General features: G+C 53.6%; 1 protein-coding gene across 2 annotated transcripts in view; it reads right to left on the bottom strand.

Annotated features, from left to right (window-relative positions):
* The window catches only part of SYNDIG1 (synapse differentiation inducing 1), a 117,552-nt gene that overhangs the window by 29,762 nt on the left and 71,079 nt on the right, over positions 1 to 16,711 (bottom strand). The window contains exon 3 of one of the 2 annotated variants that reach the window (XM_022594182.3): positions 4,534 to 4,671. In XM_022594182.3, coding sequence (XP_022449890.1) covers positions 4,534 to 4,671 — 138 coding nt within the window. Of the gene's footprint in view, positions 1 to 3,507; positions 4,672 to 16,711 lie in introns of those variants that run through there. The other variant, XM_022594179.3, reaches the window with a different exon arrangement.

The following is a 16,711-nucleotide window of genomic DNA, read 5'->3' as shown; positions in this document are numbered from 1 at the left end:
TTCCCGCCCTTATTCTCTGGCTTAAAACGCTCAGCTAATAGACAGACTCCAGTTTGCGTTCAAGACTCTCCGGCCCTGCCCTGTCTTCCCTGGCCCCCCAGGTCACCTCTGTCTCTGTTGCTTCCTCCTGGGGGGAGCCTTCAGCCTACGACTGGTGGCAGCCCCTCCTTGGTGGGCAGCTCAGAGGAGGGAGCTCGGCACTGTCTCCAGGGTGCCCAGAGGAGGAGGGGTTCGTGCTGGCTGCTCACCGACCTGCGTATGGCGTGTGCCCAGAGCATTTAGCAGCTTGACTCGATATTGAGTCGTGGTGACTCCTCCCAGCTGGGTCTGGACACCCTCAAGAGATGCCACGTTTATAAGCCACATGGTTCGTCTTTACGAAATGACTGAACAGAGCACGGGTGTGCAGGTCTCTGCATCAGACACACGCGCAGCCGGGACTCGGCGAGCCCCGCGAAGGGCCAGGCCCGGGGCTTTCCATCCTTTATTCACGAGGCGATGCCACTTCTGAGTCTGAATAAGGCTCCCATGGGCTTTGTTCTCTTTGTCCCATTGCACTAGGCCACTCACGCAAAGAGCCAGGGTGAGTTCCTGTCAGCGCTGGAAGGAACGGGAATTCAAGTGACAGAAAATCTAAGTTCCTCAAGCCAGCCTTCAATTTTCTAATTAAGAAACATTCCTGTTGTGAGAGGAACACGGTCCCTGTAGAAGAAATAGAGATTTCTTCTTCTAACGATACCACTAGTGATCCTTCTGCAGAAGACAGATACAGACCCTTTAGGAAATACTAAAGAATACTTTGAAACGCTGGTGCTATTCATAAAGTTCATAATCTGACGCTTAATTCCCTTTTCTCATTTAATTATAGTTATAATAATGCAGTTAAGAAAGGAAAGAAACATTTTAGGAAGTGAAATCAAGACATAATAGATGCTCAAATGTAGAAGATGCCTGAGGCCGACGTAGTGCACGGAGCCCTCAGGCCTCCCGCCAGCGGGAGCTCCAGACCCAGGGCCTCGGGGCAGCGGATGTGGGCTGGGGAGTCGGGGAGTGTCTTCCAGCTCCAGTCTCAAGCTCACACCTGCCCCGCTGGTGAAGGTGCCCAGGTAAGCGCCCGATCCCGTCTAGAAGGCTTCTCTTCCTCACTGTAACACGCTCCAAGCAGGTGGGGACAAGATTTAGAAGCGAGAACCGTGCTTTTCTATTTTTGTTTGCAGATAAAAGTCAAATTTATGTTGCAGGAAATTTGATTTTAAGTGTTAGAAGCATTGATATTTGCATCATGTATCCATACTTGCTACCTCTCTGATTTCTGTGTTATTTAATCCCTTGAAACTTCAGTCTTTTCGTCCATAAAAATGGGGATAATAAATTCCCACCTTCAGACTCATTGCCAAGATTAAATAAGATAAAGTGGGCACATCAACTAGCTCACAGCCATCGCGCAGCAAATCTGGGGTCCTTTCTATCTTCCACATCGTTCAGAGCATCGTTTTCTGGGTGGGCCCACCAAAACCACACACAACACCTTCCTCTATAAAAAGTGTATAAAACTTGCCTGCATTGGGAGCTGGGTCAAATGATTAGCACTGGAGTAAAATGAAGCTGTGGACAAACGCTGCCCTCAGGCCTCCACACTAAGGCCGGGGGCCAGCCCCACCGCCAGCAGGTCTGGCCTTAGGATGCCATCGCCCTCACTGACCCCTGATCCCATGGCCACAAAGTGACGTGATGGCAGTGCCCTGTCACGGACTTCCCATGAGATCACGCGTGTGCAACTGCTCAGACTACGGCAGCATCAGGAGCGGGGGGAGGGCTTTTCCAAAGCCGTTTCCACGCCCCCTCCCCACCCCCCAGTGGCTCTGATGTAGCGGGTTGGTGGGCCAGACAACTCGCCTTTCTAACTGAGCTGGGGGTGTCGACACTGCTGGCCAGGGCCACCCAAGAAGGCAGGTGTGCGGTGTTCAACGCAGGCCAGGGCCCAGAGGTGCCTGTGATGCCCACCTCTCTGACACTTTTACCACCACTGTTACTGCTACTTGAGGCCTTTTGCGAATCATAAAATCTGTTGGAGAAAAGATCCCACGTCTCCTTCCAGGTGTCCCTTGACCTGGGGACCCACGTGTGTGCCGACAATTCCGGTTTCCTTTGTCTACAGTCAGGCTGAAGAGGCCCGAACAGAAGGCCTGGCGGGCTCAAGGCTGGGCTGAAGCACCATGTGCCAGGGGCTGCCAGTCTCCTGGGCCTGCAGTGCAGTCCAGAACCACGCTGACCCTGAAGGCACGCGCCTGCCAGGGTCTCAGCCGCGAGTTCCCGTGGAGATGTGTCCACCGAGGGGTCCACGCTCACAGCACAAGAAAAAGAGGGGCTGAGAGCCGGGGACCCCAGAGCCCCTTCTCTTATTCCAACAGCAAAGGCAACCCCGCAGGCCTCAAAATGCTGGCTCTTCACCCCTGAGAATGTGACCAGCGGCCTCCACGGAGACTGTTTCACTTGCCGTTAACAGATGATCAGAATCCTTTCCCATCAAACGTATTAAACATCCTGACTCATCAGGCCCGAGTCTAGAAGGTTCTTAAGGTGTGAAGGGTAACGTTACTTTCTGAGAAGAAGGACCTCGTGCCAGACTCCTCTACTGTGGCTGGATTTTTATTATATTTACCATATTTTAGACAAGGATGCTGTGCACGGCTTGCCCTGCCCCAGAGACAGGCCTCCCCCAGGGTACGTGGAGAAGCCAAGACCAGGGATGACTTCTGCATCCCGGCTTGTAGACAACCTTTCCTGGGCACCCCCCACACCCAGCCCCCGCTTATACAGGCCTCACCTGGCCTCTGCCGGCAGGTGACAAGTGATACCAATGTCCACTTGCATCTCTCTGAACAGGGAGCATCTGCCCTGTGGAATCCGTGGTAAAAATATTAGTCATGTTCTACAACTTGGCAATCAGAACACAGCTCTGGCTTGGAGGGCACGCCCTGGGGGTGATGGGGTTTGTCAGTAGGCCAGGCTGGGAGGCTGGGAGTGGGCTGCCCCCTTCACCCCTCGATGTGTCAAGACTGGGATGCAGGGGGAGGCTGACGTTACACTTGGGCCCTGGTTCTCTGGGCTCTGTCCTCCTGAGCTTCCTTCTCCTGGAGAAACCCTCTTGCCTGTTTGCAGCGCGTTAACCCAGGCTCAGGGCGCAGCTGACACGGGGCGCTGGGCTCTGGGCCTCGGGTCTTCTGGGGACACCATCTGCACATCGAGGGCATCTGTCTGGGTCCCGCTGTGCGTCCCGATCCTTGGTGCACGCAGCGACCGCGGCCACTGCTTGGGTCTGGGAGATCCCGGCCTCGCTCCACCCACAGCTGCTCAGGCCCCTGACAGCCTGGAGTCTTGCCCTGCAGCCTCGGCTTGTGCCCCCAGAGCAGAGGCCTCTGGCATGTGTGGGACAAGGTCACAAAAGAGAAGCTCAGACAGATCCTCCAGGTCAAAGCTGGGCGTGAAACAGCCACCTGACCCAACCCCAGCGGTGCAGGACGGTCCCCAACACCCCTCCCCGTACCCGTCCATCCTCCAGAGACGGGACCTCAAGCAGCGGCCCCGCCATGTCCCCCTGGAAGGGCCTCTGGGGCCTCTCAGTGTCTCTGTGAAGAGGTGCCTGCCCTCAGGGGGCCACCAGTGGGTCCTCTTCTCCCCCTGCTCCTCGTGGGGTCAGGAAAAGGGGGTCAGGGGACACGGGAACACGCATAAAGGGACTCTCCACTCACCCAACAAACCGAATCAGTACAGACAATGGCAAGAAGCAGTGAGAGGCCAGGGGTCTGTTCTCAAGCCCAGAGGAATCAGTGCTTCAAGCGTGAGACCTGGCCAGTAGGCCCGAGAGCCCTGGATGCTGGAGAGGGAGCCTGGTGCCCTGAGGATGCGGTGGGCTCTGGGGCCAGCAGAAGGGGCTGCCTTTATCTCCCGTCTGGTGGGGATAACGGGTGATGCTGAAACTCATGCTTTAATTGGCAAGTACACATCTTCCTTTGATTAATAAAAATGGGAATGTAGATCATTTCTGAATGAAGGCTCCCCATTTGCTAGAGGAAATCTTTCAAAACCTGGGCTCCGTGAAGGCACATGGAGGACGTTTGCTGTGAAAAAGGGCTGGGAATCGACGCCCTTAAAGCACGGAGGGCATGGTTATCCACCAAGACAGTCTGTTTCCTCCAGAACCTTAGTTTGGGATAAGCACACAGGCACTGCAAGACTGGACTCTATTTTACGTGTGAGCCTTTCACAAAGAAAACCAAACCCGCTTTGCCTCCATTCCCAGTATGTACCAAGTCCGCTCCCAACATGGGCTCAGTCCCGCTGGTGTGGAGGCCGGGCTCCCAACCCGCTGCTTTCCCAGTGGCCGCTGTCAGAGGATGCGTCCTGGGCCTGATGGGGTGAGGCTGGGTACCCCTCCCCTGTCCCCCCAGATGGCCCTCCGCCCCCGAGCAGGCTCTCCTCGATGGCCTGGGTGCACCAGCCGCGTGCGCGTGATCCACGGGGAGGCCTTACCTCGTGGGACAGGTAGAAGGCGGCGATGCCCAGGGGCCAGAAGCAGCAGAGCATGGAGAAGACGCTAAGGCCCAGGTGGTCCCGCGGGGGCATCACGAGGAAGTTGTCCTCGCTCTCTGTGTCACTGGAGTAGTCGCTCTGCCGGGAGAGATGGGGATGGAGAGCGAGGTTACCAGGGGTCTCTCCATCATCCCCCGAAGTGGGGCTCAGGCCTGGCAAGCCCTCCTGGCAAGTGTGTGTCCCCCACAGGAAGAGAAAAACCCCAAGGATGGGCTCTGGGTTGCTCCACGGGAGATTAAACCTCACAGACCCGCGGATCTCTGGGATGGGGTGTGGACAGCTGGGTGAAGGTTTGACCATCAGAGGACGGGGCTGGGTGGGAAGCGCACAGGCAGAGTTGGAGTCCACTCTTTGTTCCAAGACTTCAAGCTGGTTTTAGGGTGAGGCAGGGCAGGTGTTGGGGCCGGGACCTGCTCTGAACCCCCTTCTTGCCTTAGACTCTGATCTGAGTAAGGACGTCACTGGGCCTGGTCTCAAGCCTGGATGTCCCTCCTGTTTTGGTTAATCAAACACATGTAAAACTGCCAATCAGAGCCTCTACTCAGCCTGTGCTAGAAGCTTCCTGCTGGACTGTTTGTGTCTCATGTGAGAGAAAACAGGTGAATTTGGAGGGGCTCACCCCAATCACAAACAGGGACTTTCTCTAGGGGCCCAGGATGGAAGTGGGTGATGCACTGTCCACACAGTACCCAGCTGCCCTCCGCATGCGCGCGCGCACACACACACACAGACACACACACAGACACAGACACGCGGACACAGAGACACACACACAGACACACAGACACACACACGGACACACAAACACACACACACACAGACACACACACAGATACAGACACGCTGACACAGAGACACACACACAGATACACAGACACACACAGATACACACACACAGACACACAGAGACACACACAGACACACACAGATACAGACACGCGGACACAGAGACACACACACAGATACACAGACACACACGGACACACAAACACACACAGACACACCCACAGATACACACGCATGGACACACACACACACACAGGCACACAAATACACACACAGACACACACAGACACACACAGATACACACACAGAGACACACAGAGACACACACACAGATACAGACACGCGGACACAGAGACACACACACAGATACACAGACACACACACGGACACACAAACACACACAGACACACCCACAGATACACACGCATGGACACACACACAGACACACAAATACACACACAGACACACACAGACTCACACACAGACACACACATACACACAGAGACACACACAAACACACACAGACACAAACACACACAGACACACACATACACACACATACACACAAACACACACAGACACACACACACAGAGACACACACATGCATGGGTCCCAATCCCAGGCATCCCTTCCCAGTGAGGACCAGCTCTTTCCTGCAGGGCAGGCTCTTGCCCTGGTTGGTCACCATCCCTGCGGTCATCTTTCCAGGACCCTGCAGCCTCCCCTCGGCTGGGCCAGGTCTGCGGAATTCCTGTCTTTCCTCTGCAGCATCACCTCTCAAACAATAAAGGGAAAGGGAAAGGCCCATCCTCACTGCTGCAGAGAGGGAACGAGCAGCCTTCAGGGAGGCATCTCGCTCGGTGGGATCTGGGGACTGAGGACTGAGGGGCAGACGCACATCTGCCGGCCCGCAGGGAGGCCAGAACCTTCAATCCAGGTGAAGGAGGCCAGGCAGGGTCACCAGGACGAGCTGCCCAGGAGGCCCACGGTGTCCACTCTGGGAGCACAGCGCTCGGAGTCTCAGGCTGGGCTGGAACAGCCGATCTGCCCTGATGGCCCTCTGCACAGGGTCTGGGGAGGGGACCCTGAAGCGACAGTTGCAGGGCGGGATCCGAGGCCCCCGAGAGACACGGAGGATGGGGCCGAAGGACAGACCCCCCGGCAGATGTGCGTCATTCGACGGGTCTGGATGCACCCAAGCCACAGCTCTGTCTGTGGGCACTTGTTCAGGCTTTTGGCTTCGGTGGAGTTTTTCGGTTTTGTTTTCGTTTACTAAGGGTTTAAACACCTGGGCTGGCTGGAATCTTACTCCAAATCTGGAAATAGCTGCTGTGGCTATTTCTCTTGTCATTTCTACTTTACAAAGGACACTGCTGGGATCTGGGCGGTTACAGTGTCCCCAGACTACAGAACCGTCTGGCCAGTGGCCGCTTACTGCAGACTTCTGTGCTGTCAGCTGTCTGGACACCAGCGTCTGGCCACCAATCAACCCCACTGCCCTTAGTTGCTTCTTGCCTAAAGCTGGGGTGTCCTCTCTGTACCCCTTGGCCCTGGGATTTTGACAACCACTTCTCGACTGGTCTGTTGGTGGCCAGTGGCCAGGGTGGTCAGTGGCAAGTTCCCCAATCAGAGAGCAGTGTGGTGAGGGCTGAGGCCACAAACCACACAGGGCTTTCGGGGCGTCGACCCCCATCTTTGCAAACAGCTTCAGATGATGCCACCATGCCTGTGAAGCAAAGGCTCCCCCCCAAAGTCTTCACAGAGTTTTCTTTAGAGCATAAGGGAACCACATCTGTAAACTGCAAAGTTGTGGCTACATGGCACCAAAATAACTAGTCAATTTCCATTAAAATAGGTTTTTAAAAATTCAGACAAATGACAGGGCAGACAAAAACAGCCCAGCCCTCTGTACCATCTCCCTCCCATCCACGGCAGTGCTGTGGGTACAAGTGGCCGTGGGCATCGCACCAACAGAAAGAGGAGAGGAGAGGAGGACCCTGGGGGCGGGTGGCGACGGAGACACCATCAAACCAAGTAGAGAAAACACACCACGCACAGCAGCTGTTTCTGAAAATCCTCTTCATGGGGCATTAGCTTAGAATATCTGCAAGGCAGGGTGGACGCTTCCAGAGGTGTTCACAGTTCACGTGGTTGAAGGAACATATGCTATGGGGGGTAGAGCAGTACAGGGGCTGCTGTCCTCCTCCCCCAGCCCACCACTGCCCACACAGTCTGCCCTTGTCCATGACCTCCACGCAGGGAGCTGGCTCTCTGTCCCCTGGGGTTTCTTCCTCGGGAAGATTAAATAGGATAATCATAGCACCAGGCAGGACGCACATCAGCCCTGTGAGCACAGCCCCGAGGGTGAAGGGGTGCAGGGGCTTGGCCTTGTCCCTCGTCTCTCTCAAGGTCTCACTGTCCCCTTGCTACTGCCTGGCTCCCTGGAGCCCCACTCCCTCCTCATCCCCTGGCCTTCACTGCTGGCTAATTCTGGGGAGCATCTCTGCGTGGCCTGGGTGGGGGCGGCGGGTGGAGACCAGGATGGACTCGGGATCGGGATGCCCTGTGGAGCCTGCACGGTATGTTCCCGACAACACCGCTTCAAAAATGCAAAATCACAGAGGACTCTACGTGGTCATGGAAAATGATGACGTAGATGTTTATTCATTGCCCTGGAAAGATGCTTGTAATAACCGAGGGAAAAACCAGGGTAGAAAGTGGAAGAAGTCATATTTCCTCCAGAAAGTCAGAAATTAAGATGCTTCTGGATGGCGGGCATATCAGTGCTTTTTGTTTTTTTTTCTTTTTGCATTTCTGGGGTATAGCTTTTCTACAATAAGCAAGGTTACTGGGCAGTGAAACTCACCAAGACACAGATGTGCTGACCGGTGGGGGGTGCCCCCGCCCTCTGCCCTCCCTGGAGTGGGATGCCTCAGGGCTTCCCTGAGGCCCTGCTTGGAGACATTGCGTCGGGGGCCCAAGGAGCAGTTGGTAGAGCAGGATGGGAACTCAGCACAGCACCCAGGCTCCCTGAGATGCAGGTCAGACCCACCAGGTCACTGAGAGTCAAGATCAGAGGCCTCAGCCCACGGAGCCCATGTCTGTGTTGACCAGCAAGGCACCACCGCCCCACAGAGCTACTTAAATTACCCAAATCAAAGATGCCCAACGTAGTTCCTCAGCCACCCTACCACCTGCCAGGGCCTCAGGTGGCACAGGTGGCCAGTGTCCATCACACGGGACAGCACACAGACTGCACATAGCAGGTACCAACAGCACACGTGTTGAATGCATGAAGAATTCCCAGTGCCCTTAGCCGACATGGACAGCACCTGAGAAGAAGCCAGGCTCCAGGGTTTGCCCAGAGCGCGTGGGAGGAACCGGGCCCTCATTCCTCGTGGGCAGCCAGTCCCGCTGCCCCAGGCTCCTCTCCTTCCTGTGAGCCCTAGGGTCCTAGCCGTCCACTCAGGTGGGACCACAGTGGGGGGATGGTGACTCAGTCAGGTTCAAGGCTGTCTCACCCAGGGCAGCTGATGGACAGAACCGAGGACAAAGGCAGGTGGACGCAGCCCCCCATCCTCCTCATGTCGGTCACAGGCCCTCTAGATGTTCTGGGGCTGCAACATCCCGTCCACGTCAGAGGAGCGAGGAGTGTGGGTGAGTGCCGCTGACACCTGGAGCTTCCACAGGCACAGATGGAAGTGCCTCTCCTGACCACTGTCTGGGTTGTGAGCCCTGAAGTCCTTGCAGGGAGGGTGCTGGGCCATACTCCCTCACCTGCACTGTTGGGGTAGCCCCACTGGTCCACTTGTGTCCACTTGGGGGTCTTCCGTGGGCAAGTGAGCTGTGGAAGACCAGATCCCTCAGCGCTCGGCAGAATCCTCTGGCCCAGTCTCCCCTGGCACCTCAGGCCCACTGGCCTCTCCTTTACCCACAATCAGATCAATCAAAACCAGACTCTGCTGGGGACCCACTCCATGTATTTCACACGGGGTCATAGATGCAAAGAAGTGCAGGGGTCTGGGGGCTCAACAGCATGGAACCTGGGGGACATATTTTAGTATCTAAACACGCTGCACCCTAAATTCTACAGGGGGGCTGTTACTCAACTTTCCTGAATTAATTTAAACACCATTTTCTCACTAGCTATGGTCTTCAATCCGATGGTTGGGTTACAATGATAGGCTCCCTCTAAGACTTGCCCTTCTTCTGATCTGGAAGTGCTCGGGGGTCCTGAGGACAGTCCTACAAAACGTTCTCAGGACCCGTCTTAGTTTAGTTCCCCCAGAAGCAGATCTTGAGCCAAGGACTGGGTGTACTTGTTTTCTTGGTAGAGGACCATGGGAAATGCTGGCAGGTAAGAGGGGAAGTGGGACGTGGCCAGACCAGAGCCAGTAAAGGGCATTTTACCAAGGCAGGTCCTCTGTGGGCGCCTGGAGCCTGGTCCCTCTGGGACCTCGGGGTCCATGTGGTAGAGGGAACCCCCGGGGAACCGCCTCCTGGAAGTTTCGGCGAGTGCCTGGGGGCAGAGGCTCTCCCACATTGCGGGGAAGGCTTCAGGGCCCAGAGAAGGTCCTCAGGTGGGCAAAGGCCAGGCCAGGGGGCTTCTCCTGCAGGGGTGATACTTGGGGGTGGGCTGAGAGCATCTGTTGCAGAGGCTGTGGAAGAACTGGGGGGTTAAGACACCCTAAAACTTCAACCAGGGCAAGACCACCACACTCAGCGAACGTCTGGGAGTGTGAGAAGATGGGGACACACAGGAACGTGGACATCCAGGATGATGAATCCCATCTACCTCCAAATAAACAGGCACAAAGAACAAATACACATCGTGTGTTTTCAAAGACAGAAGACCTGGTTTAAAATAACACTACATGCATCAGGTAAAACCAACCTGCATGTAGCAAGCAATCAATCTATGTTGGAAATTATATTATTTTTTCACTGTCGTGTTTTTGTTTGCACAGTGTGGATATAATCAGGTTGTTCACTGGACTTCAGATTTTGTCCAAGAAATTGTGATTCCCCTCTTAAGGCCCCTTGCTCAGTAAGGAGGTGGGGCTAGCATGTGCAAAGGCCCTGGGCCTGGAATGAGCACTGTACACACGCAGAGCTATAGGGAGTGAGGGGACTTGGTGTGGGAGAGGGGCCCCCAGCAGACCGTGTGGAGTGCGGGCCGCTTTCCACTGCTGCGACCAGGGCTTATCCCACATCAGACAAGAAACCAGGAAATACACACAGACACAGCCCTCCAGGACCAACCACAGGTGTGGGTGTCACAACCGAGACCAGCCCTGGCATGTCGATTTATCACCTGCGGATCCCGTTTCTAAATGTGAATCCCTGCTTCAAACCTGCATTATTTCCATGTGTGATATTCTGCACCCAAGAGCTACATGTACAACTGCATAAGGTGATGGTCGCTTCTTTAGATCTTGCTTCCCCTTTATGTTACGTTTGCCAGAGGGTAACCTACGGTTTGCAGATGGAAAGTCCAAGTTATTGATAGTTTTGGCACCGTGGGTTTGGATTGGTTTGAACTAGGACTTGACTCACGTGAGTGCAGGGTCAGCATCTGAACTTTTGTGGCCTGGGTGCTCTGCTGGCCTCACCTGGTCCAGGTGGAATGACGTGCATCCTCACTTAGAGAAAGGAGAATGAAAACCACACTGAGATACTATGTTTCACCTATCGAGTTGTCAACGATGAAAAAGCACAACCAGCCATCCTGTCAGTTAGGCTGTGGGCACACAGCCTGGCTGGATGCAAATTGTGACACCTTAGGAAGCAGATCTGTTGACATGCAACACAATTAAATACGTGCTGAGTTTTTGGTTCAGTAATCTCAATTCTAGGTATTATTCTGAAGATTCACCTCCAATAATAGAAAAATACATATGCTCAAGGTTATTCATGGCAACCTAGTATGTAATTGCAAGATATTGGAAACGACCTAAATGCCCATTCGAACGGGAGTGGTTACATAAGCTATGAGGCATCCACCGCATGGGATAAAGCGCAGGTGAAAAAAGAGTGTGTGGTTGTGGTGTGAGCTGTTTGGATTGGATTGAGGATGTTAGTTTCCATCTATCTATAAGTAGATAAAAAATAATTATGTCTGTGTACACACACATGGTTACACAGGTGTGTTTATGTACCTATGTGCTACATGTTTCTCCTGGCTCAGTCTGCCGGAGGGCCTGGGAACAACGCGCCCACCCCCCAGGTGCTGAGAAGACCCAGTGCCCGGATGTTGGTTTCTAGACACGGCTCTCCAACACAAGGAGCCAGGGTGCTTTGGAGAAACGGCTGATTTCAGGGTCAGGGCCGTCAGCATCCAAGACAGACCTGGGACAGCTCTCTGCACAGGAAATAATGATAAACTGGCTAATGGATGACAAGCTGTGTCAAAAGGACACAGAGCCAACCAGAAGGGGCGCCTGCTGTCAAATCTGTAACAAAGTGAGAATAAACACACAGTAAATACCGTAATGGATGGACAGGAACCCATAAAGTAAGAATCAATGGTCCAGCCTGAAATGAAGTAATAAATGCCTACAAATAAATATGGGGGAAGGGAAAACTCTTCCCTACAGCTGAATGCCAGCTAATAAATACAGAAGGAACAGTGGGGTTAGGAGCTTGTGAAGGACGTTAAGACCAGTAGGTGAAGAACCAGTGACAAGCAGGATGCCCCATCCTCACACAGCACCTCCTACAAGACACTTATCAATTCCAGAGAAACGTGGCTCAACCAGGAGACACTTGGCAGGCACCGCCTGCAACACGGGATGGAGTCACCACTGGTCACGGGCACGTGCACCAGGGACACGCCAGCGACACGATACGGGGAGGCAAGCATCTCCTCCGCGGTGGTCCTGCCCAGAGCGCCGTCACCTGAATCCAAGCAGCAGGCACCAGACGACCCAGAGGGAGGGCTCCCCTGTGAAATAACCGACCTGTACTCTCCAAGCATGTCAAGGGAATGAGGGTGGTGAGAGAGAAGGTTCCAGATTACAGAGGATTAAAGAGGCACAGCAAGAAGATGCAAGATGGGCTCCTGAACTGGATTCTGGGCCTGACTCTTGCCTTTTGCTATAAAGGACAATGTTGAAAGAACTGGGAAAATGTACATAAGGTCTATAGATGAGATGACGGTATTGTAACGATTTTAATTTCCCGACTTTTATAACTGAACTTGTTTTTAGAAAATACAACTGGCTCATTTAGGGGTAAAAGGACATCTTGTCTGACGCTTTCTTGCGAAGAGCTCAGGAAAACATATGTACATTGAGAGAATGGGAACGCACCCATGGTAAACTGTTAAGACTGAAGGAAACCGGATGACAACCATATATAGGGATTGTCTGTACCGTTCTTGCAATTCTTCTGTCCGAAATTATTTCGAAAATAGAAAGTCAAAAAACCTCTCACACGTGTGCCATTTTAGGAGGAAAAAAATTATACTTTAAATTGAATTTCTTTCTTTCAGGGATTAAAAATTGCATACACTTTTCCCTCTTTTTTTCATTATGCTTTAATGGAAACACTGTGAGCATTGCAGGGAAAAATGAAAAAAATATCAAATTCACTCTTTTCATGACACATGAATAATTCATTTTACACTGGTATTTCATCAAGTTCGTCCTTTTTATGTTTCCACAGAGAAGCTACTTTAGGGGTAAAAGGACATCTTGTCTGACACTTTCTGTCTGACACACTTTTAGTAGTGTCGGATGTCACACACTTGCCCTCGGGAGCTCAGAGGCCTGCGGAGCCCAAGGCGACTTCTGGAACAAAGCTGGGGCATTGAGCAGTCAGGAGGCTGCGCTGCCCACCACCGGGGCCCAGGTCGCAAAGGTCTCCTGGGCGAATCTGGCAGGGGGTGGCTCACTAGGGCCCACAGGGATGCTGCCCTTGACTGAGAGGCAAGGAGGGTGGAGGGCCCAGTGGAGCACGCACCTCCCAGGAACAAGCTATGGGGATACAACGTCCATCCACCTGTCCTCACCCATCCGTCCACCCACCAGAAAGGCCCTGACTCCCGAGGAAGTACAGGAGCTACTTGGTGCCACGGGAGGGGCAGGTGGGAACCACGTGCCTTCCTCTGAGAGGCTGGCGGCCACCTCCCTCCACGGACCCTTGCATGCCCTCCACCCTAGGCTCCAGAAGCCTCTCTGGCTTGAGTGGGAGTCACGTCTGTGCTGCTCCGGTGAGGGCAGACTGTGGATCCCCCGTCTGGCTTGTTTGATTTCTCCTTCATCTTCTCATAGCATCAGGTACTGGCCAAAGGCACCAGCCCCTGTACAGTGCAAGGCCCTTGGAGCTACGTCTCCCATCTCTGCAGCAAGGACAAAGCCGTCTGCCCGAAACTTGGGAGCGGGGATCCCAGAGCCCATCACCCTTCAGCCCCTCTCCACTGACCATGGCCACTGCCCTGCACATTTGCATGTGCCTATGGCCCAGGTGGGCTCCCTAGTTTGTAAGAATGAGAATATCTTCTAAACCAAGGGCTGCCTCTGTGCAAGATCCCATTACAGAAAACCTCTGGTTGTATGTCAAGGTACTGGCTGGGCTGTTCTAGGTCATCAGATACCAGCCGTTTTTTAAAAATCACTAATTTCCCAATTTACTGTTCTGAAATATTCTGCTTTATTGAAAGGAGAGCGGATATTCAAATTATATATTAGTTAGTTTGAAGATTATAGAGTATTAAAATTCATTAAAGATGGCCTTATACAATATGTGTATGTATGTATACATATAGATTATTTCACTCTGTGTGTGTGTGTGTGAGGTGTGATGTCACATCTAAAAACTCTTCAACTAAGTCTTGGTCACAGAGATGTATATGTGTATACACACACACACACACACACACTTACACATACCCTTTGAAACAATTTTAGACTCACATAAAAGTTTCAAAAATAGAACAGAGTTCCTGTAGGGACTGCAAAGATAGAACAGAGTCCCACATCCTTGACCGCCACCTCTTACATAAGCAAGACCCAGCGCCTAAATCAGGACACCGACCCTGTCCAATGCAAGACCCCCGACCAGCCCCCTCAGCATGAGGCCCCGAGGGTCACCCAGGCTGCTGGGGGTGTCAGCAGTTCACTCTGCTTTGTTCCTGCGTGATTTTCCACGATAGGGAGGTGCCGCTGTGTGTTCGTCCGTTCGTCCACCGAAGGGCGTTTAATTCCAGTTTTTGATTCTTACTAATAAAGGCTGTGACGCATTCGTGCAGGTTTCTGTGTGAACATAGGTTTTCGTTTCTTTAGAGTAAATACCCGGGAATGGGGTTGCTGGGTTGTTCGGTGTTGGTGTTTTTACAGGAAAATGACCAATTGTCTTCCAGAGAGGCCTTCCCGCTTCTGCATCCTCACCAGCATTTGGTGGTGTCAGTTCTTGGCATTCCGCCATCCTAAGGGCTGTGCAGTGCTCTTTCATCTTGGCTTTAGTCTGCATTTCTCGGAAGGTAGTGATGTTGAACATCTCCGTGTGCTTATTTGCCATTTGTATCTCCTACTTGGTGAAGTGCCTGTTCTCTCCATTATGTGGCAGCTGGCTCCAACCAAACTCTCCTGCAAATCCCTGTCACCCTTACCTTAGCTTCCGCCTCCCAAATGTAGACGCTCTGCCCGCCAGGTGGACTCCAGGTGTTATGAGAAGGGACTCAAAGCTGGCAGATCAGTGGTTGGCCTCCTGTGGGCACCCAGCCCGTGCTAAGGACAGCAGATGGGGCTGTCATGGGGGGACAGTTCCAGCTGGAACAAAGGACAGAGCTGTGAGGGGGTCAGGGACCTCCAGTCTGCTTCACAGGGGGCAGATCACCTCTGGATTATCCATTTCTCGACTCATTTCAAGAGGGATTCAGAGTGACCAGGATGGTGAGGAGGGTAAAGCGATGCCCTACCGGGAAGAGGGGGACCCCGGGGAGGGCAGGGTTGGGGGTGAGCATTGTCTCCATGTGTTAAGGGCCATCCTTAGAAGAAGGAGAGATAGGTCCTCAGGCATCCAAAGGGGTACCAGAGGCGGCCCATCTCTAGAGAGGGAAACGTTTCCAGAAAGGGTGAGTCTTGTACCTTCTCTGTCTGTGAGGTGGGTTAGAAGCCGCCTGGACCACTGGTCAGCGGAGCTCTCTGTGCTCACTGCTCACACAGTGTGGTCCAGGGGCTGCAGTGTCGGCCTTGCTGGGAGCCGTCAGGAATGCAGACGCCCAGGCCCCACCCCAGCCAGCTGGGACCTGCCCACATGGAGGCTGCCAGGCTCAGGAGAGGTGTTTGGATGGGGAGTCACGGGGAATGCTCCATCGCTGGTGGGGGGTGGGGTGTCTCTCCACCGTCGTGTGTCAGGAACGTCCCCGGTTATCTGCCCTGCTACCTACCTCTGGACAAACATCCACTTCAGCAAGTAAACAACAATGATGACAAACTGACTGTCAGTCCTTCTGTTCTCTGTCCTTGTGCATAAGAAGTACCTCTGACTATGTCCTTGTGACATGATGCTGGTCCTCCCCAGAGGAGTGGCATTGCTGTCACTGGGTGCTTTGCTCCCGCTCAACCCCATGGACACACCAAGGACTGGCCAGGGGCTGAGCAGGGCTGTCAGGGCACCGGCTCCTCTCCTCCCTTCCCCCTGCAGTTATGGGGCAGCTCTGTCCGGCTACAATAACCTCACAATTTCTCTCTTTTCTAATGAAATGCCGATGGCACTGTGTTCATAACAGTCTTCATGTCGTGCTTTCTCCTTAGTCCTTACTTGGAGCCTGTCTTTGTTTTTGTGGTTTGTGGGAAACATGGTCTGCTCTTGTGTTTCAGCACAGAGTCAGCTGCTGCCAGGATGTCCCACACGGAGGCCCCGGGGCTGCCGCAGGGCCTATGGGGCGCTAAGTACCAGAGGCCCGGGTCCCTCGTCTGCTCCGTGCACTTGACGTGGGACACTTTTTAAAGCACCTCATTAAACAAAGTCGAGGTCACATAAATGCTCACCAGGAAGACCTCAAGGAGCCTGGGTGCTCACACAGGTAGCGTCTGGCTTCATTTCTATTGAAAAAAGCATGACACTGACCGGGAGGGCTCCTCTGACAGTCATTCATTTACTAAGAAACCAATCGGCACAAAGGATCATTAGGTGCCCACTCGGTGATGAGCTTCGGGGTGTATCCAGGAGCTCCTGTCTCTGCTCCTTTCCCAGGAGGCTAAAATCCACTTGCCCACAGTCCCCGGGGCCATGGGGGCACTGCCCATACCTCAGGTCCTGAGGCCAGGCTGGGCCCCCTCTGTGCTTTGTCTGAAACCCCCTCCTTTCTCGACACACTGCCCCTTG

This window comes from Delphinapterus leucas, chromosome 15 (assembly GCF_059928025.1).
Source record: "Delphinapterus leucas isolate spDelLeu-1000000601 "Yukka" chromosome 15, BTC_Dleu_Yukka2, whole genome shotgun sequence".
In the NCBI taxonomy this organism is placed as follows: Eukaryota; Metazoa; Chordata; class Mammalia; order Artiodactyla; family Monodontidae; genus Delphinapterus; species Delphinapterus leucas.
Note: the sequence above shows the minus strand (reverse complement) of the source record. Positions and strands in the feature narration are given on the sequence as shown.